Consider the following 22,350-nt stretch of genomic DNA (forward strand, 5'->3'; position numbering starts at 1 on the left):
TGTAGGACACTGAAAATTTTTTTTTTTTAAAACCACAGAACCTCACATTTAGGACAGTTCCCAAAATAGAATCTTCTGATCTTCAGCTGTCAGCTGAAGTTGTTTCATAAATAGCCCAGCATATGTACTCTGGAGGCTGGCTAACACTCTAAATGCAAATATAATCCAGTCACACCAATTCCTCTTAGACTTGGGTGACAATTGAGAACGCGCAAAAGCCAGCAGCCCCAGAAATCCATGGATGATACCATGACTGTCCCTAGTCAACGACCTGTGGAACTCCATTTGGTTATTTCTGGAAACTTTGAAACAAAAGCCATTAGCAGCTATAAATTCCTATTTTTAATGTATGGTTCGCACAAGCATGTAGGATTTATTTCAGGTCAGTTAATTTTTAAACAGGTTTAAAAACAGCTTTTAACCGGAGATTCATTTCAGTGAAAAGGTTGTGTGTCAAGAGAGCCCTGGGTCCTGTATTTTAAACAACTTTTCCAGAAGCTTTCATAGTCAACAAGTACTGACAACAACAAAACTGATTATAAGGGAATGTGTTTGAAAATTACACATGTAATCCGAGGTTAAATACACACACACACACACACACACACACACACACACACACACACAGGTATAAAAGACGCCAAGCTATAAGCTTTATGATATAGTATGTCAAGAATTCTATCACCAGGATTACACAACAAGCTGAGGCCATTTCAGAGAGAAGAAGAAGAAGAAAAAAAATCAATGTCTGTGTTTAAAAGGGGAAAGAAAAAAAAAAAGGACTGTGTGGAATGGAACTTTGGAGCATAAATGACCTGGGACCCTATTTGTCTTTTGTGTCCTGGTATTTGAACAAAACATCTGTGCTTTTCCAGCCCTCTTATCACTTCTTCCTCTGATTAGCCCATCCCCCAGCACTCCGACCCCAGGTGGGTAAGAAGGGGGTCTGCCTTTGTCAGTGGGAGCCACCCTAGGAGGGAAGCCCTAAGGCTGATTTCACCTTGAATGGAGTAAATGCTCAAAAAAATTGTTAAGTGTTGAAAGACTCTGTATAAACATGCTTTTCAAGCCCCTTTTAGCCAATTGCTTAAGTAAGTGCCTTTTTCCAAGCCAATGTGATCAGCAGATTGACCTCAGTGTGGCCCCTTTAAGAGCCCAGGAACAATTCTGCAGTCAAGCAAGGAAAGCCCCGTCCCCTAGACGACAAACCCATACAGGGAAGAACCCTGAGGCTGCCCCTGTGAACCATGCTGTGCCCAGACCAGGCAGGAGTGCTGGATCAATCAGTTCCAGGTTCCCACTGGATGTCCAGAATTGATGATGACCAAGCTCACATGATATGGAGGAATTTAATTCCTTGAGACCTGGGAAACAATTATGGTAAGAAAAAAAAAAATGGATTTTATCAATATCTACCATGAGGCCACATTATAAAATCACTTTTAAAGAGACTACCAGTAGGATTCAAATAACTGTTTAAAAAATCCAAATAGCTAGGTCCTTGAAGGAAGAAAGCTTAAGGAAGTTGTGATCACAGTGGCTCCAAGGTGATAGAAAAATCTAAAATGTTCTGCTTTCACTGAGCAAATAAACACTGACACAGAGCATACTAAAATGGGAAGAAGGTGGAGAAATCAGGAAGCAAATCTCTAACTGTACCCTGGAATGTTAGCCAATTCTGGGCAGGAAAGAGATACAGAATACTTTATAGGTTTTGGAAAGAACTGCAAAATTGATTGAAAGTTTGAGAAATCAGAATGATGACTAAAATCTAATAATGGTTAATATTAAGGAAAAACTAAGATACATGCATCCCCAATGTTCACGGCAGCACTATTTACAATAGCCAAAACACGGACGCAACCTAAATTCCAACAACAGATGACTGGATAAAGAAGATGTGGTGAATGTATATATAGCGGAATACTACTCGGCCATAAAAAAGAATGAAATAATGCTATTTGCAGCAACATGGATGGACCTGGAGATTATCACACTAAGTAAAGGAAATCAGACAGAGAAAGACAAATATCATATGATACCACTTATATGTGGAATCTAAAAAAATAAATGACATAAATGAACTTACTCACAAAACAGAAACAGACTCACAGACATAGAAAACAAACTTATGGTAACCAAAGTGTAGAGGAGGGGCAGGAGGGCTAAATTAGGAGTTTGGGGTTAACAGATACACATTATTATATATATAAAACAGAGAGACAATAAGAACCTACTATATAGCACAGGGTACTGTATTCAGTATCTTACAATAACCTATAATGGAAAAGAATCTGAAAAAAGAATAGATATATATGAATCACTTTGCTGTAACTGAATCACTTTGTTGCACAGTTGAAACTAACACTACATTGTAAATCAACTATACCTCAATTAAACAGAAAAAATATTAAGGGAAAATTGAGAGCTGACTTCACCAAAGTCTTCAAACACATGCAGAAACACATCTCATAAAAGGTCAGTGGGCTGAATAAAGAAACTGTTGCACATCCATACAATGGGATATTATTTACAATAAAAAGAAATAAGCTGTCAAGCCACCAAAAAGGACATGGATGAATCTTAAGAGCACACTGCTAAGTAAAAGAAGCCAGTCTGATAAATGCATATACTATATGATTCCAATTGTGTAACATTCTGGAAAAGGCAAAACTACAGATCAGGGGGTTATCCCCAGAGGTTGGGGAGAGGAAGGAGGTTTGAATAGGGAAGCACAGGTAATTTTTAGAGTAGTGAAACTATTCTGCAAGATACTGCAATGGCAAACACAAGACATTAAGCATTTGTCAAAACTTAAAACTTTACTAGCAGGGAGGGTATAGTTCAGTGGTAGAGTCCGTGCTTATTAGCATGCACGAGGTCCTGGGTTCAATCCCCAGTACCTCCCTTAAAAAAAAAAAAAAAAAGATAAATAAATGAACCTAATTGCCACCCCCCCCCAAAAAAAACAAACAAACAAAAATTTTTTTTAAAAAGAAAACATTTTTTAAAGTGTTTCAAGATACTAGTCTTTCTCCAATTTTGTACAAGGAATAAATGTAGAGAAAAGCAAACATATTAAATATTTTTCCAACAGAATTTTCCAACAAAATTTCAGCCAAAGATTGGTATGACACATTACCAGTTTTGCGTAGTGGTCTCCCACAGGAACCTCTTAACATCCAGTGAAAATTACTGACATCCACTACCACACACGGCATTAGCTGTGGCTCGCGGCCCAACACACAGTGGTGGCCACATTTGTCTTCCTCTTCCTTCTCTTTCATATCCTGCCCTATGACGTCAGAAGAGTGTGACTTTGCTTCGTTTGTGAGTCACAAGGTAACCTTAATCATGACTGAAAAGCCACGAGGAATACAAATGACGTACTTACATCCAGGTAAAAAGAACGTGATGCATTTTAAGGTGAAAGTACATGCACAAATCAATGCCAACCCCTCAAGGCCACAAAAGGGGCCAGTAGTCCCTCTTATTTCTCTCAGTGGGTCTCAACTTGTCCTCCAAGGAAACCGACCCTCAACAGCCTCTCCTTCCAGGAGTCCTCAAGAAAAAAAGCTCTGTAAGGGCCTGAGTTTTTGTCCGCTTTCTTTAAAGTTGTAACTCAAGAACTGAGGTACATGCCTGGCAGTAACCCCTAACTCCTTGTTGCATTAATTAACCAGAACATTCTCTCATGTCTGGTCTACAAACATTCGCGTCTTCGGGGATTCCCCACAACTACCTTCAAGACCACTTATCATTTCTTCAGGTTTCCAGGTTCAGTAATTACAAGAGCTTAATTATGGAATGAAATGGAAACATTTAAGACAATAAGTACCCACCAAGTGTCAGACAGTGGTAATGTAGTTAAGAAAAACTCCCTGTCCTGCTGAAGAGTATGACTCCGCTCTACAGATAAATGAGGTGTTGGCACATTTCCCCTGCTGTGGTCTAAAAACACATGGTCCCACGTTCAGTCATTCAGTATCTACAACACATAATGTCTACCGAATGTCAGACTCATTGCTCTAAGCATCTGAACCCAGTCAACCACCCTGGCAGAGAGAAAACTAGCCCAGCTCAATACCAGACACATACCCGTTGGAAACACTTTCAAGTTTTACAAAGTAGCATACATGCCAAGTGACTGCAGAACTAAGAAAACGGAAGTCCTAGTTACAATGAAATTAAACACATTCGTGCTACAGATCTTGGGGCATTGTGGGCTTTTATATTAAAAGATGACAACTGTTTTGCTATGAGTAAAACTGCTTGAATGCTAAGTTTCAGCCTAATACTTAAAATCTCAAGCAACGGTGAAAAAAGAATGGCTATAATAGCTGATAAATTAGTTCAGAGCACACATTCTGTTCCTTTGATCATCCAAGTAGCCCAGCCTCCATCCAGAATGCAGGGGACTTAAACTTAAAAAATCTCTGGAATAACTAATTAGAAAACATTACAATGACATGGCTTATAGATCTTCATAACTTGCCTCGACAACTATCTATAAATTGCTTATAATAACTATGTATCACTCACCATGTAAGAACAAATATATCAAAGTTTTAGGATATGTAATTACATTAAAACTTTTTCAACACAGAAAAAAAAAAAAGGATGCAGGGAAAAAGTCTCATGTCTTGGCAATGAGGGTCAACTCCCCAGACCAAGGTAGCTTTTTAGCCGAGTCATACTAAGTACCACCTTGACAAAATGGACTTGCTTAAATTTAATTTCTTTTCCCAGGCCTTACCCATATTTTAGGAGAAGGACTAATTAGCAGCAATATACTCCAGGGGAAGAAAAAGAATGAGCATAGGGACAAGTTAAAAGGGGACTTGACGCTTCACGTACTGAACAACTGGCCTCTTTGAAAAAAAAAAAAAATAGAGGTAACTACGATACAATAATTATTTTTCAAATAATTTTCTCATTGCTTTTGATATCTTTAAGCCTCAGCGTAAAATGCTATGCTATGACCTAGATCGGTAAGCTACAATTAACATCAGAAGAACTCTGTTAGGAGGATAAACGTTGATGAACTACTGTTGGCAGCAGAGAAATAAATCTTGTCAAAACAAAGCAAAGTTTCTGTCAATCTTGAAAAGAATGGTTTGAGGGAACAGAGGAAAGATCCAAGGATTTCGGACACAGCAACAAGGCAGCTGTAGTTAACTTCCCCCCAGTTTTCATACCCAGTCACATCGCATTGCAAAGGCTCTCGTAATCTTGTTTGACTATTTTTAATGCATTGTTCAATCTGAACTGGATTTTTAAAAAATATTTGGCAAATGAAATGGTTTGAGGTACTCAAAATATACCCACAGTACTGTTTTCGTTGGAGGTTTTCCTGAAGTCCTCTCCTTTGTTCCACAACTCTCTCCTGAACTGTTGATAAACAAATTTTTACTTCAGTGTTCTGTGAGCACCTCCCCAGATACTGGAGTCGTGAGATGATTGGTGAGACTATTCTCAAAGAGCTGGCAATTTTTAGTGGGAGAGTAACGTGAAACCAGTACCCACAGCCAGGACAGGGGTCCCCATCATCTGTTAAGAAGGAGTCAACTTTCTGAAAGAAAGGAGAGAGACAGGGTGCTAGGTACACAGGAACCAGCAAACCAAATACGCTAAATGTTGTCTTAAATGTATTGATTTTCCACTGCAAATGCAATTTTTCTTTTGGTGAAAATCCATTCTGAGATCAGATCTCTTTATTTATGTTCCTAAGTACCTCCTGCCATTATTTTTTTTAAATTATTCCCCAAGCCAAAAAAAAAAGAAAAAAAAAAAAAGTCTGACGTTTCCTTATCTCATGAGCACCAATAAATCATCTCAGCTGAGGTGGAGAGGGAGCGGTGGGGCTCTACTCTTAGAGAAGAGGCATTCATTTAAAATCCACCTAGAAGTAGCGAGTGGCATGGGTTTTTGTTGAGGACCTGATCAAGCAAAGACGCTTTCCGAAAGGCCATCTAACGCATGGTGGGAAGCAGGCTCTCAGGGCACAAGAACATTCCTCCGGCAAGTTTCAAGCTGGAGGCTAAAAACACCAGTCATTCGTTTTTCCATCTTGAGACACATTCCTCACCCAGTTCAAAGGCCTGGAGAAACAAGCCTGCACACTTTCTGAAGGTCGTCCCTTGCAGGGACTAAACGCTCAGGCTGCAAAATATTTTAAAGACCTAGTTTTAGGCATATAACCCTTTTTGTTGGCCATAGTTTCCACTCCCTAACCATCTGCCCCAGCTCCCCACCTCCCCACCTCCCCCCACACACAAACCAACACACACATACACACACACACACTCACCAACTTGCAGGATACCCCACCAGTGGAAGTGAAATATTGTCAGAAATTCAGTTGTTACCCACTCTTTTTCAAAATGTAGTATTTCTATTCCTTAACCTAACCAGAGGGATGGGCTCAACTTTGAAAGGAAGTTATTGTTTAGTTGTGGTTCAAAGAGAGCCCTGAAATGGGAAGGCTGGCAGAAGGCAGGGGTCAAGGGAGGAGTTGGGGGTGGGTGGGAGTTGCCAAGAGCAGAGTATCAACACACCACCCAGCCAGCCCCTCAAAACGCTTTAGGAGCCTCCCTCCCCTCCTCCCACCATGATGTAATTTACACAGGGTCCCATTTTGTTTTGTTTTGTAACCTCAGGAACATTTAAAGCACTGGAGATTCCAGTAAAAGAAAAATGTAAATACTGCCTGATAGAAGATCTGGGGCAGAGTTAAAAGTACTGCTTTGGCTTTGAATGAGATATTGCTGACCGTTTGGTTTGCTTTCCAATAATTAGCAAGTCTGTATTACCAAGATCGGGATTGGTGCTCAGGTAGGAAAAAACTCTTTCAAACCATTTAAAAGTCTTTGACTCCATTTCAGTCACTGCTCCCCATCTCACCCCACTCAAGTGTAAGTTCTCATCTGGTCCAGCCTGCTGCGTCCTTGGGGAAGGGCAGTCCTGGTGAAGAGGCAAAGGGAGGGTGGTCCGAGATGTCTAGTGTCTGTCCTCTGGCTCTGGGCACCTTCCCAAGACCAAATTATCTTCCGGTCCTATGTGAGCCCTGCAGACGGTCAGAAAGTGTAATCCTCTAGTCTAGGAAAAGAGCATGAATATTTTCACCAACCACCAACGGCATTAAAAATATACACAGCAGCTTCTGGTACTAGGAACCTCAGTAGCCACTTTTTACGGTTTTCGCAGAGGTGAACTTGCAGCTTTCACTCATCCAGTAAGAGGCATTCTCAAGAGGGAAATCTAACTCTTAGAAAGAGACGCCATCCCAAGACCGGAATCTGCACCTGGCCCCACCAACACGCGATATAAAAATATGTGTTCCCCCTTCACAAGCCTGAATGGCAGAACTGCATTACGTACTATTTTCTCAAATCGCTTTCTGCCCCCACATGGAAAGCAGTTCTCCATTATTCTACTCCATGACCCTGCATTTCATCTTCATGGAGCTGTGTTCTGCAGGAGCACAAATTTGTTCACAGCTTTGTTGTCTGCCCCATCTAAAAGCACCAGAAGGGCAGAGACTCACTCACTCCTGTCTTCAGGGCCTGGCTCCCAGTACAAACCCAATAAAGCTTTATTGAGAGAACATCACCTTTCATGTTTTTCAAAGAAAAATTGAGAGGCAAAAGGTGATACCACCTTAATATGAAGGAAATCCAGATATTTTGCCCAAAACTAGGAATATTCATTATAAACATCTAAGAATAATGTTATGCTAAATATTCAGCATGTAGCTGATAAATCTCTCTTAATGATGACATAAAGAACTGTTTATAGATGCATTTATATCCTGTATAAATCAGAAAAAAAATGGCTTCTCCCATCAAGAATTACTATCTATTTTTCCACCCCTTGAAACTGGGCATGGCTTTGTGACTTGCTTTGGGCAATGGGAGAGTAGCAAATATGATGCAAGCAGAGGCTTGCAAAGTGCCTGTGCAGGCTTGCCCTCTTACTGCAGAGACCTCGTCCCATATCGGGTTAGCCTGCGGGGACACGTGGTACAGTCAGCAGCAATCACCGCCTGACAGCCAGCATCACCCACCAGACAAGTAAGGGAAGCCATCCCAGACCAACCAGCCCCCAGCCGACCCTCCAGTCACCGCAACCGCGTGAGCTCAGCGGGGTGAGACGCAGAACCGCCCAGCTGAACCCAGCCCCAATCACCAAACCCTCAGAATTATGATCTAACAAAGACTGATCATTTAAGGCGATCGGTTTTGGAGCGGCTTGTTACACATCAAAGCTAAACAATGCACACTGTTAGGAAACGAGATGGCTTTATAGCGAAAGACTATTTTAATTAAAACATTAAGTCTTTTGAACTCTCAAAACTCGGAGACATTAGTGTCCAGGAAGTCGTCACAAAGATCCTTAACCTTTATACTTAATCCTACTACACTATATTAAGAACTAGTTATTTGTGCAGTCTTGGAGGGGGTAAGGGAGTTGGGTGCTGAATGCCTGAGTACTACCATAAAAGTGAACCGGGGAGGTAAATAAAGTAATAAAGATTAAAAATGCTAGTATTTGAAAACTTAGACACCTTTCCCTTCTCAATCAATTGGCACAAACGCTTCAAAGCTAGAAAAGCAGACCATTTCTTAACAAGCTTTCCCTCCTTCCAGGGTTATGTACTTTTTTCTTTAACCTGAGGATCCAGAAGAGGCATGGAAAATAAAGAGTACTTTGCTTTTTCCCTTTAACAAAAACAAAGCAGGGAGTCTATTGTAAGAGGGCTGTCGGCTGCTGTGTTCCCTCAGTGCAGCAATGTGGGATCTGAGTGTGTTCTGCCATGGAAGACTTGGAGCTGTTGGGCATTTAACCAACTTTCTATTACTAAGCTTCAAAATTTATGAGCAGCTCATCTCTGGAAAGATAAACAAAAAACCAGCGTTGGTGGTGGCCTCTGAGAAGAGAAGCTGGAGAACAGGAGTGGGAGAAAGCCTTAATTTTCACTCTATATCTTTAAAAACAATTTTGTTAAACCACTTGAAACAGCATGAGTCTGCATTGGCTACACCAAAATATTAAAAGAAAAAAACATTATGTAAATAGATCCAGAAAACTACCATAAAACTTGGTGGTCTTAAAAAAACTGCTTTTTTTATGTCTCTGGAAGAAACTACTATAAACTTAAAAACAAATATGACTGCACACCGTCAAAACAGAGAGAGATGAAAAGCGAGCAATGAGAAAAACCTCAAAGTAGATTATACTTCCCACCAGAAGCAAGCACAGGGTCCAGAGGTCAGAGGGTTAGAGGTTTCGCTACTAAAAATAAAAACCACCCACCCAAAGGGGAGGAAAAAAGTCCTTGAATAATAGAGCTTCTAAGACCCAAAGATTTTGCAATTTCTTTCGCAGCCCTCATCTTCACCCCACGTTTCCTAACACTGACTAACCCCTAACAAGGACTCACTAAGCTCCTGACCATTTATCACCTGGACCCCTCTCCTGGCTGCTTTAGTTTGACCAAAGATCTCTTTTCTCCTTGCTTCTTGTAAATATTATGTTTGCTAGCTGCATATCCGAAAACGGACCACTCTGTCCAAAGGAGAGTTTGGACAGCCTTATAAACTATTTAAGTATGCTGGTGTTACTGTGAGGCAGGAAGCTATGGTTAGAATGATTAAGAAAAGCAGACAACTTTAAGATAGGTGGGCACTTCGGCCCAATGAGCAGATGAAAAATACTGACTTCCATACATTGCACCTTCTGAATCTTAATTTTTTCCCAGATAAGTTGAGCCGTAAGAAATTTGGTAATTACTTAGATGAATTCCCCTCCCTCCCATTTTTGTCCTCATTTCCATGTTCCCATCACCATCCTCTTAACAAAATCTATGCTGTTGTAATGTGATAGGTGCTCACTGGTGTTTACTGAGGCAAAGGAGGGAGGGAGACCAATAAGAAATCATAGTTTAGTGAGGAGTGTATAGCTCAGCAGTAGAGCATGTGCTAAGTATGCATGAAGCACAAAGTCGTGGGTTCAATCTCCAGTACCTCCATTTAAAAAAAAAAGGAAATCACAGGTTAGGTGTTGGGAGCTAGGTGGCCCCTATCAATACACTGGAGATGGAAGGTTCTTCTGATCATTCCCACAATCTCTTAAATTCAAGGGTAAGTATGATTATTTCTCATATCTCATAGAGCCCTGTCAATAATTTTTAAAAGAACAGGGAAATGATCACTGGAGAATACTGAATAATAGTTAGATACATAGTAATTACCAGATATTTCAGAGACCTTCAACTACTGTATTTTTTAAAAATTTTTGCCTGTCTTATTTCAATCATAACCTTCCTAAAAGTAAGAATCATGACTTTCTGTGCAGAATATAATTTGTTTGCCACACCACATATATTTGAAGGAAAAAAACCAGAAAAGAAAAAGAAGGCCTCTTTGATCATTCCAACAAACACAATACAACTATCAATTTCTCAAGATTAAGTGCTACTTGTTCAGCAACGTGACCTCAAGATGTCAGGGAGGATCAGAGAACTAGCATCAAAGTATTTTTTGGTCAAAAAAAGAAGAGGGAGGAAAGTTTATTAAAGTCTTTTTTCCTTACTACAACTTGGCATCTTCTTCAGCCCAACCGACTAGCATCCAACGCACATGGGTTTGGCTCTAACAGGGCCAGCGGTAGATGGTGGAGAGTGTGACACTGAGTGGACAACAGCAGCAACAAACATGGAACAACAAGGGAAAACAGTGAATGCAACTCAGCTTCCTCCATCAGACATGCAGGGTAGGGCAATAAAACCACAAAGATGGATACAATTAACATAATAGTCTGACTCATATTCAAGTCCACTGCCATCATTAATGCAAATGCAGAAAGGAGGGGTGAAAAAGAAAGTGATGTGTTTATGTTTTCAACCTAAACACATCATTTTTAAAAGCTCTAATATTCAAAGATCACTGACTCACTGAAGAAGTACAAATAACATAGACCCAACTAAATTTCTTTGAACAAATAGATTGTAGCAGAGCCTGCAGGAAGATTAAAATGGAAAATGTTCCTTTTCCCATAGATGACAGTACCTGATATTTATCTAATCTATCTCCCCTCTAGTCTCATAAATTAAGAATGGGAGAGAGACAACATTTTCATAATGTCAGACAAGAACAGAACCAAAAAGAGGATATTTACTAGTCTATCAGTTTAAAAAGTTTTACAACTTTTTGGAACTTTCCCAACAGTTTGAAATTAGTGTACTACTATACCATACTAATATTAAAATGTAATTCTGTTAAGTTAAAATTCAATGTGATTACAATTTATGAGCATGTTTCCATAACATTTTAAAAAGAACGTTTCAAGTTTGCTGCGTAGCTGTGGACTCATAAGATAATGAAATAATACATCAATTGCATAACTATAAATGTGGTAGACTATCTGTTATTTTAAACACAAGAAAAGTATTAGTGTGGAAAAAAGTTACAGAATCTTTAGTGTGAAACTGACTTCAAACTGAATCCGCAAGAAGCTGTTTTCCTTGAATACAATTTCCAGTAACTCTGTAACATGAGGAAATAATTGAGGAAATGGTTTTCTTCAGAACAAAGCAAAATAAAACCTTAAAATTGTGAAGTGTCCCATTATACTGAATTACGAACCCACCAAAATAAAAGGAAACATTTATATACTATACAGCTAAGAAATACATCTGATGATAGCAGAAAGAGTAGAAAAGTAACTGTCAGGTCAATGAAGTTTTGAATGAAAGCATCAATAGACTTTTCTAATTTATGAAATCCACATGGAGGTGCCCAAATGGGAAGGCAATTCTGAATACATTGGCAGCCGGACAGCCAGGATTACACTGGGTCAGCAAAGCACTGTGCGGCTCAAGCAACCAATCAGAACTGCTGAAGCACAAAAAAGCTGGGCAACACTGATTTTACCAGCAAGAGAAGTTTTGAGTTTGTTCACACACCCAACAGAGAAAAATAAAACTAAACAAAAAATTGTGAAAGACTTCTTATAGTTCCCAACTGGCCTCTCAGATTTCTTCCCCATTCATTCAAGTGGATACTTCACCAAAGGATTCTCATGGTACAAATGAGAAACATTATCCATAAACAGACCACTGGCGCAAGAAGGGGTGATTTCCAGCACAATAAACAGAATAACGTCACAGGCGTGGATTGCTTAAAGCTTTACCTGTACTGCCAGGTGGGGACGGATGCTTCCAACAGCTGACCTTAGGAGGAAGGAACCAGCGGGTAACCTGCATTCTCACACAAATTTTGTTTTTAAAAAGGGAGGAGGGGAGAGAAGCCAAATCCAGTCTAAAGAAGGTTCCAAAAATTTAAACTGGTAGAGTCAGCAAGGTTTGTCTGAAGGTCTGTTAAAGTCTGAAAATGTTCCCCCGACTCCAGATAAGAAAGGTTAAAATCAGTCTTAAATCAAGCCATAAAGAGTGATCCAGAAGCTAGAACGGGACAGAACCGAATATTCTAATGCACTTCATTAGGACCCCATCAATAGCTTTTTCAGAAAGAATCCTCATTACAACTGACCCATTAAAGAATATCATTTTCTCCAAAATATCCCTATGTTTAGAGCTGCAAAGGAGGTTGGAATAATTAAGAACAAAATTCTCAACTTACTGATGAGGAAATAGGTCCAGAGAAATTAAATGACTTTCTCAAGGTCACTCAGCTTAGTGAAGGGCACAGGCTGTGTTATAACCCAAGATCTCTGGCTCCCAGGAGCTGCTTTTTCCATTGTATCATTCAAGATAGCATTAAGCTATTTTACGGGAATTTTGATTTAAAAAAAAAAAAAAAAAAAGGAGAGAGGAGGGAAGTATGCCCTTTTGGATTCTGAGTCTCTTACTCTAGAACAGTATTGGAGAAAGTATTTATTTGGAGGGCAATCTGATAACTGACTACAATATATGAAATTTTTATGGCTTTATTTCTAACATAAAAAGCTACCTAAACAATAGCAGAAATTAGGAAGATTGTTAAATGCTCAAAGTTTTCTGGAACAGCAGAGCAGCTCAGAAGCAGTATTGGGGCATAGAATTTTCAGGGGCAGTGTTTCTTCCTTACATTTTCACCTGTGACGTTTCAATCAACACCTAAAGAAAAATGCTGCCTTTGGGGCTTATGATTCAGTGATTGCAACAGAGATTGTTAGCTGGTGAGAAACGCTTATTTGAGAGGGATGGGAAGAAGGAAATACTTCCATAGTATTTATCTTCGTTATTTTCCTTCTTTATTCTAGAAAGAATAAATAAACAAATGCCGATCGCACTTGGTAATACATCCCACATAATTTTGGTTATGTAAGGAAGCACAACACAAATCTAGCAAGCTTTCGAAGTCCGTTCTCCCTGCCTGCCCTGATGAGCTGTCACTCAGGCTGCCACAGGTCAAAACACAAATCTGTTTTTGAGAAGCAAGCAGCATTACCTGCAAGCCCAATAAGGAACCCTGTCCAAGCCCTCGTAAGGAATCTCTAGATTCTCACGATTTGCAAGCTGTATCGACGTTTTCATTTCACTATGAGCTTCCTTGGGCTGAGGATGGTCAGTTTTTGTGGGTCTTATCCTCGCTCTGTGCTTTGCAAACTGCAAGCACGCAACAGTGTTGACCCTGATGCAGTTTCGAGCCAAATGGATTTTCCGAATGATCCCCACACAGTGCCAGCCACAGCACTTGGATTTCCTACTCAGTTTCTCTCTCCTTCCTCCCAATAGTAAGAGATGTAAATGTAAAAATCTTGAGCCAACCCAATCAATCCTACAACCACGTGCTGTAGCTTCCTCCTGTTCACAGATTTCAAGACAGGAAGATTAAGGAACAGGAACGTGGCGTCGTAGTAAATCGTAGTAAAGAGAGGAGGGAAACAAAATGGGGCACGTCACATGGTCACGGCCTGGATTTTTCTCAATTAAATATAAGAGGAAGTGTGTGTTTCCGGCCTCTGTCAGTGGGCTGGTTGGACTTTCTCATTCTTAGGATTCTGGTCTAGATGCACGAGTAAGGCTGAGCTCATAACATCCTCTGGGAGGAGGATGGAGGGGGCGTGTATTTGGCTCAGTTCTTCCAGCGGTAGAGGGAGGGGGCAGAGGGAGAAGGGTGGGCGACCGCCTGGCTGTCTGGCCGGCTGCCACCACCGGACCCCGGACCCGGGACTGAGGCCCCCACCCTACCCTCGCCCGAGGTCCCGCCCCACCCCTGCTGCAGCTAGGCCTACGCTCGCGCTGATTGGCTCCGGTGGGGGCCAATCAGCGCCCGGCTGCCCCGCCCGCCCAGGGGCCAGCCTCCCCGCGGCTCTGGCAGGGGCCAGGGCTCGCCCGCCACTGCCACCGCCACCTCCCACCACGCCCGGGAGGGGACCCGGCCGCCCCCGCACCCCCAAGCGACCGGGGGTGAGCAGGGTGGGAGTCTTCTTAGGGTGGCCTCAGCCTCGCTGCCGATTCCCCAACCTCGGGCCTAAGGGGGCTTAGAGGAGGGAGGGGGAGCAGAGCACCAAATAAACAGGGAGGGATGCAGGAAGCAGAGGTGACCGGGGAAACGGTGAAGTGCCAGGGCCGAGAGAGGGTTTGCGCCAGACAAAAAAGGCCACACAGCGAGGGGACAGGAGGGAGGAAGAGAGGGAGAGATGGGAGGTAGTCGTGGAGGTAGGAATCCTTGACATCACAACGAGGAAATGGGGTGAGAGGAAGAAAAAAGGCCCATTTTTTTAAGGGGACATAACCAAATGACCAAAAAAAAAAAGGAACCTAAAAAACTATGGCTTGAGTCTGTCTTTACCAAAGCCTGCTCTATCCGCTCAGCTGCAGCTTCCAAACTAAAAAACAAATTTGAGGTAAATTCTGGGTGAAGATAGCTGGGCTGCTGTAAAGCCCTTTCTGCCCTCCGATTTGGGCTCTCAATTTACTCTCTGCAGAGAGTAGGCCACCAGTACTGCAAAATTCTGAAATGGAGCCGAAAAGAAAAGACAATGCCAGGAACATAAGAGGTGGGAAACAAGGGGACTGGGAGAGGTGGAGACTGGAAAACGATCTGGCAGGTCAGAACCAAGAGGAGACCCAGATGGACAAGAGGGAAGAGAAACAGAAAATGTGGTGGGACAGGAGGTGAATCAAGGGCAACCAACAGTCCTGCCCACCTGCACGAAATGCCTCAGAAATGTCCTGTAACAGACCGTGGAAAAGAGTAAACAGGCAGAGATGTTTCAAATGAGGGCTTAGGAGATAGAGCACACATCTCCTGGCCCCTTATGCCCTTTCCTGTTTCAGGTTTCACCTGAGAAATAGGAAAGAGAGGCAAACAGCAGTTGCTGAGGAAGTTAGGAAAACGATGTTTTCACAAACTAACATGCTCTTTCATAGGCAGAGTGCTTTGCTGTGGACAGGTTTGACTTCCTTTTTGTTTCAGATGATAATTGACTATCAAATCACATCTTTAAACTCAACAGAGCAAAGGCAAACTCAGCAAGAAAGAGAAATAAGCACAAGTCAGGGTTTAAATGTGCCAAGTAGCATTTGGTGCCTCACTTAAAACACACACACATATATACACACTGGCGCATGCGTGCACACACACACACACACACACACACACAGCTCCCACTCCCCCCATCTCTCATCTCTCTGCATTTACATCTTACAAATACTGTAGAATTTTTCTGGCATATTGCTGTCAAAGCATGGTCAATTGCTACTCCAGGATTATTAAGGATATGATTATATGGTTGTTGCAGAGTATTATATTTTCCCCCAGAAAGCTAAGAATAGAAGATTCTTTGGTTTTGTTGGTTTGTTTTTAATCTATCCTCCATATAAGGAGGATTTTATTTTAAAGCCCTTTTGAAAAATAAAAACTTTATTTGTCAATTTCCTTCCGAGCAAATATTATTTATTCTACTCTATAAAAAGAAACCTGTTCAAATTAGGAAAACAGGCAAGGAAATCTTATTGTTTCTTAGCCTCTTCTTTCATCTCTTTAAAATCCAAATCTTAGTTCTGCAGGGGTTTTTCTCCCTTCAAATTCTCATTCCTTTATAAATGAAACATTTTGCAACACAAATGGCTAATGTGTTAGAGGGATTCACATTCCCAAAAACATCCCTGGAAATAACCAAAATTTTTACTGTTGAGGTTGCTATACACAATTAAATTTCTCTTCCAGAGAATGAATCATGAAAATAAATTTTGAATACTTATCAAATAAGTGCTTTGTATAATATATCACCTTAAATCTTAGTTTGAATGTTTGTATACCTGTACCTTGTTCTACAAAAGAGAAAATGATATGGGTCAAATATTAGAATCAAAGAGACTATGACCACATAATAAATAACCTATCAACAGGAACCCACTGCATACATGAATGTCTTATGAATGGACACATATTAGGAAGAATCGTGCTTTTTAAAGCTCATTTGGTGAAGCATATATAAAAAGACTATCACAACAAGATAATCAGTTTGTCAGAATAAAGTGTTTCCAAATGCTGGAAACTTCTACATTGCCAACTCATCACATTATTTGCAAACTATACTCCTCTCTCCTTCCCACAATTATGACCACCAGAAAACAGGCTCAACAGAATGAAGGGCAAGCTAATTTCCTACTACAAACGTTTTTTGTTTTCAGTACAGCCTTAGCCCCAGAAGACCTGAAGCCAACTTTCAACATTCACTATTGAACTTAGAGGCAAACAGTAAATATCCTAAAAATGAAGAGAACAAGGTCTAGTCCTTACGTTCAATGCAGAAGAAAACCAAACCCTTCCATTTCCCTGTCTTAGGACTCCTTTTCAGCATAAAAATGTTAAGTAATTTTACAGAAGACATACAGTAGCCCCCAAATGATCTGTATGACGTCTTTGTGCAGGCCTTTGCAAGAACAGGCAACTGTAAGGCAGACACGCTGGGATGAATTTTCATAACTCTTAACTCAATAATGGGTCCCAGACGCATACAGACTTCACTGCCTATCTGTATAAAAGCAGCCATGCCTGTGAGGTGGTGGGTCGGTGTGTGAGTAGTATTTCACACATCCTGGTTCAGGAACAAAAAGAAAATGTCACCAATAATTACCTTCTAAAGAGAGTCACCAATTAACAGGTACTTCTCTAAGTACATAAGCCTAAGCAAGTCCTGACTCAATCTTTTCAGGGCAACAGGAATAAAAATTGGTGTTTCCCATGCTATTTATATTGCCTTGGTGTTGTGAAATCACAGAACTAAAGTACACAGAGCAACTTGATAAGATCACCCTTAAGAACTCAGAAACACTACCTTCAAATGAAGGGCTCAGTCCCTGTAATAACAGGTTTTTTTTGTTTTTTTTTTTTGTGGAATTGTCCCTTCCAGAGGCTGACCTAAATATATAGTCAAAAGAAAACTTCAATAGAGGTCAAGGTTCTTACATATGAACTTCACAAACCTCAGAACTAGTAGTATAGGAAATATGCCTTGTAAATACCAGTGAGTACTTCACTTGGGAACCTCAAGTGAAAAAGCCGTCCTGTGTGTGGCTGCTGCTACAGACTTAACTGACCATCAGCCAGGTGTCACCTTGTGTGCCCTGACCTCCCCCCTCCCTGAGTACACTCCCTAAGGAAGCAGTGGGGAGGAGAGGGAAGGGGTGGAGGCAGAGGAACAGAATTCCAGCACAAGGTTAAAAGCAGTTTCGTCTTCTGACTTTGTCACCAGGAAACGCACCTGCTGTGATGTCCAGTTGAGCTACTGGAGGTCCTCTGGCTGCTTCTGGAAACTGATGCTGGCATAGGCGCTTAAATCCTCGCTGGAGCGGCTGGTGGAGCTGCTCTCGCCGCTGCCCAGAGGCTGATGGGGGGGCGGGGGTGGAGGAGGCTGCGGTTGAGGGGGTCGCTCCTGAGGGCGCTGTTTGAAGTCCTTGACCAGATCCAGGTCTATGTAGTTAAGACCATTCTCCAAACCCCCGGCTGCCCCGCACACTTGAGCCAGCTCCTTGGGGGCTCCCCCCAGCTCCCCAGGCCTCAGCCACACGTTCTCAAAGGAAGCAGAGCTGTGGCGCTTCACATCCTCAGCGCTGCTGCTGCCACCACCACTGCCCCCGACTGCAGCCCCGCCTCCGAAGGGCAGGGTGTTGCCCGCCCGAGTGGCACTGGGCGTTGAGGAGAAGGTCTCGGAGCTGTGCCTCCTCCTGCACCCTTGCGGGTCGGCACGGATCACTTTGGCACTCTGGTTACGGCTGGGACTGAGGTTCACCCGCGTGAAGGCGCTCGGGCCCCCAGGTCCCTGCGGGCCCCCCAGCAGGGACGAGCAGGCCGCCAGCTCCCCTGCTCCTTGAGGCTCTGCAGGGGAAGCAGAGGTCGTGGAGGATGAGGAGGGCGCGGCCGCTGTGGCCCCGGGAAGGCTGGCCTCCTCCACAACGATTCCGGTCCGCATATCGGCGTAGCTGATGGGGGCAACCGGCGAGGTGTCCACGTAGCTCTGATGGGGGCAGCCCACCTGCATGGTCATGTAGTCACCCCGGCTGCTAGGCACTGCCCGGGTCGGCCGGCACACGCTAACAGCTCCGGGGGGGGCGGGGCCCACCCTCCCGGGCTGGACCCCTGCGCTCTCCTGCCAGGTGGCCCTCCTGCCGGGCCCCAGGTCCATGTTCATGTACTCTTCCGCGCCAGCCTCTTCCTCTCTGGGAGCTGGCTGGAGCTGGGATGGGCACCTGACAGAAGGCGAGCTGTGGGGAGCCACTGGGCCAGATAAGTAGCCGGGCTGATCGCTCCCGAATTCAATATTCACATATTCCCCTGGGCTCTTGGGCTCCGGAGGGTGCAGCAAGGGCGGCGGCTGCTGCTCTCTGGCCCGAGGTAAGGTGCTGGCCTTGGGATCCCCCAGGGACAGCCTCGTGGGCCGGGCCAGGCGGTTGTTGGTCTGGGCAGCTGTGTCCACCTTTCGAGGCAGATGGGGCTGCAGGACCTGATGGTGGAGATGCGGGAGGCTGGGCTCCAGCCTAGCCCCACAGTATCCCCCGCCCAGGCTGTCGCTGCTGGTGGAGGAGGAGGAATCTTCTGCCGCTGTGGCATAGAGGAGTCGACCAGAGCTGGAGGAGAGGCGGAGGTGCTGGTGCCGGGCGCTCTCCTCCAGCTCTCCCGGGCGCTGGGTGTGCTTAAAGGACCTTGGCAAGGAGTAGTAGGAGAGGACTGGCTTGTGCTGGGGATCCTCAGGGCCATAGTAGCAGTCGGAAGGGCTGCTGGTGTTGGAGTCCCCCACTGGCGACATGTTCATGTAGTCACCTGTACAAGACAAGAGCTTGCCACTACTGCTCTCCACGGGGAGTTTGGGGTGTGGCAGGGCGTGAGAGTGGTGGCCTCCTACCCCGTTCGTCCACAGCTTGCCATAGCTGCTCCCAGAAGGGGCTGCACCGCTGCCGCTGCCGCCACTGCCAGGCCCACCTCCAAGGTCAGGAGAGCAGCTGCCGCTTGGGGACATCATCATGTAGCCATTGGGGTCCACTCTCTGAGGATGGCGTCTGATGGGGTTGATAATCTGTTGTGGGGCAGACACGCTCTTGGGGCTCATGGGCATGTAGTCTCCACTGCCCTTTCGGCTGCCGGGCACTGGAGCCACCCCTGGGGACATGGGCATGTAGCCGTCATCGGTGTGGAGACTGGAGGTGTCTGGGCGGTGGTGGCCCCCACGCCGCTCCAGGGGGTGCATTTCTAGACCCTCCTCAGGGTAGGAATGGGTGGGCACGAAGGCGGAGTGCCGGTAGCTGGGCACTCGGCCTCCGCTGCCACCTCCTGGCGGGTAGGCAGGCATCATCTCTGTATATTCCTCAATGGAAGCCACAGAGGACTGGGATGGGGTCTTCTGGTGGGAAATGGTAGGGGATGTGCCAGCAGAGTGAGTTCGCTTTCGGAACCGATTATCCAGATCCGCGGCACTGGCTGCTTCATCTCCAGTCAGGGCTGGGCTCGTCCCCAAACCAGCTCCTGGGATGTAGCGGTGACCGTTGCCACCCCGAGGCAAAATGTAGTGACCGTTGGGGGCAGCGAGGGTGGAGGGCCCCTTGCCTCCCATGCAGATGTAGTTGCTCAGCTCCTCCTCACCGCGGGCCGGTGGGGTGTGGCCCAGGGAATCCGGAGTGACACTACGAAAGGAACTTCGGAAATCGCAGGGACTGGAGCCATACTCATCTGAGGAGATGAAACCGCCATCGCTGGGGGAACCGGACACAGAAGCACTAGACCGCCGCGGGAAGAGACAGTCCGAGGTGGATCCGTGGCCACTGGTGCTGCTAGACGACAGACTGACCGGGCTGGTGGCAGAAGGTGAGCAGCGAGAAGAAGGCATGGGGATAGAGCGGCTGTGGTTGAGAGGCGGGTGCAGCCGGGAGCTGCCTCGATGCCGGTGGGCGTGGGTCCTGTTGGTGCTAGGACTTACAGGACTACCGTCCACAGAGGCGGGGCGAGACATGGTGCCTTCGCCATCACTGGAGGCACGGACGCGGAAGGAGCCCTGCTTCCCGCCCACCAAGCTGGCAGGGGAGGTGGCAGTGATGCTCTCTGTGCGAGAGCGGCGGGTCAGCCCTACCTGGCTGGGTGGAGGGTTGTTGAGGTGGTGCCTGCGCAGGGGGACACTGATGGGGTTGGAGCAGTTGGAGGAGGACTGGCTCTTGCTTCGAGGTCGAAACTCATCGCTCATGGCCCGCATGGCCTCCAGGATTGTCTCATGCATGTTCTGGGCCACCACAGAGTCATCCACCTGCATCCAGAACTCCCCGGGTCCCGTCACTGCGGAACGGCCCACCTCGATGAAGAAGAAGTTCTCGGAGTGCCCACAGCGCCTGATGTTCATCAGCTGCAGTACCACAGCCGCCGCCTCCGAGTTCAGCTTCACAAAGCTGATGGTCTTGCTGGTCAGGCAGAGGCGGTAGATGCCAATCAGGTTCTTTGTCTGACCCAGGCCCTTGGGTTTCAGGATCACCTGCCAGACCTCCTTGAAGGCGGGTCCTGGGGGCACGTCCCCGTAGCTCAAGTCCTCCCCAGCCTCGCCGAGGCCAGAGCTGCCACTGCAGCTGCCCCCGCCGCCTCCCGCCCCGGGGGCCGCGGCCCCGTCGTGGTGGCCCTTGGCTCGGTTGTGCAGCTGCAGGAGGGCCTGGTACCAGCTGTCCTGCTCCGCCTCGCTGTCCGCCGCGATGGCAAAGTGCTCGTCCCGGGTGTAGAGGGCTACCAGGTGCTTGTTCTTGGAGTCCGCCCGCTTGTTGATGTTGAAGCAGCTCTCGAGGGGGATCGAGCGTTTGGGGGCGCTCGACTTGTGCCGCCACTTCTTCTCGTTCTCGTAGTACTCGAGACGCGCCGGGCCCCCCGCCTCGCTGGCCGCCCGCAGCACGAAGAAGCGCTTGTGCATGCTCTTGGGTTTGCGCAGGTAGCCCACCTTGCGCACGTCCGAGAAGCCGTCGGTCTCGGGAGGGCTCGCCATGCTGCTGCCGCCGCCGCCGCCACCACCGCCGCCGAGCAGAGCGAGGCGCCGAAAAACAACCGGGTGGGGGGCGGAGGCTCCGAGCCGCGGCCCCGCACATGCAAACAGGGCTGGAGGCGGCTGAAACCCCGACTCCGAAATCCACGCCGCCCTCTGCGCTAGGGAGGGGCAGCCAAGGGAGGACGCAGCAGCTGCGCCAAGGAGATTGCCCCGACCGGAGTTTACTGGCGTTTCATGCCCTGGGGGAGGCAGCGCGTCCGGCGTGAGTTGCAGCCCGGATCCTCCGAGAGCCAAGTCTCCTCTCAACCGCCGCGGCCGGGAAGGAGCAAAGATGCATCTCTCGCCGCCGAGGCGAGAGTCCGGCGCAGGCAGGCGGCGGCTACGGCCGGGGGTCCCCGCGTTGCCCCTCCAGGCGCGCGCGCCTTCCCTCCTGAGTTCCCCTTTGGAAGTAGCGATTCCCGAGGCAAATTAAATATCCTTGGGCAGGGGGAGGCGAGCTGCCAAGTCCCAACGTTGCACGGGGTTCTCCCTCCTCCTCCTTCGCCTCCTCCTCCGCCTCCTCCCACCCCCCAACCGTCCCTGCCGCCACCAGCAGCCCAAATACCAGCTCAGTCGCAGAGACCGCGGCGCTGCGGCTGTTGCTGCTGCTGCTGCTGCTGCTGCTGCTGCTGCTGCTGCCGCCGCCCGCGGACGCGTCCTCTGCAGCCCCCATTCGGGCCCATCTCGGCAGGCGGAGAAAGTGGCTTTTCCACGACAAACGCTACTAGGCAGCTTGGGGAGCTGAGGATAAGCTGGAGGGACAGGCTCATCCCTGCCCCTCGCTCCAGTCGGGAGGGGAGGGGACGAGGGCGGGAGGCGAGGGGGGTAGGCTGGGGAAGGAGTCGGGGA

General features: G+C 46.1%; 1 protein-coding gene across 1 annotated transcript in view; it reads right to left on the bottom strand.

The window, feature by feature from the left end:
• The window catches only part of IRS1 (insulin receptor substrate 1), a 59,788-nt gene extending 37,762 nt beyond the window's left edge, over positions 1-22,026 (bottom strand). Inside the window, exon 1 of the mRNA XM_031452289.2 lies at positions 17,719-22,026. Coding sequence (XP_031308149.1) covers positions 17,740-21,462 — 3,723 coding nt within the window. The 5' untranslated portion in view covers positions 21,463-22,026 and the 3' untranslated portion in view covers positions 17,719-17,739. The remainder of the gene's footprint in view (positions 1-17,718) is intronic.
• Between the last annotated feature and the right edge of the window lie 324 nt (positions 22,027-22,350).

Source organism: Camelus dromedarius, chromosome 4, assembly GCF_036321535.1.
Source record: "Camelus dromedarius isolate mCamDro1 chromosome 4, mCamDro1.pat, whole genome shotgun sequence".
NCBI classification, from domain to species: domain Eukaryota; kingdom Metazoa; phylum Chordata; class Mammalia; order Artiodactyla; family Camelidae; genus Camelus; species Camelus dromedarius.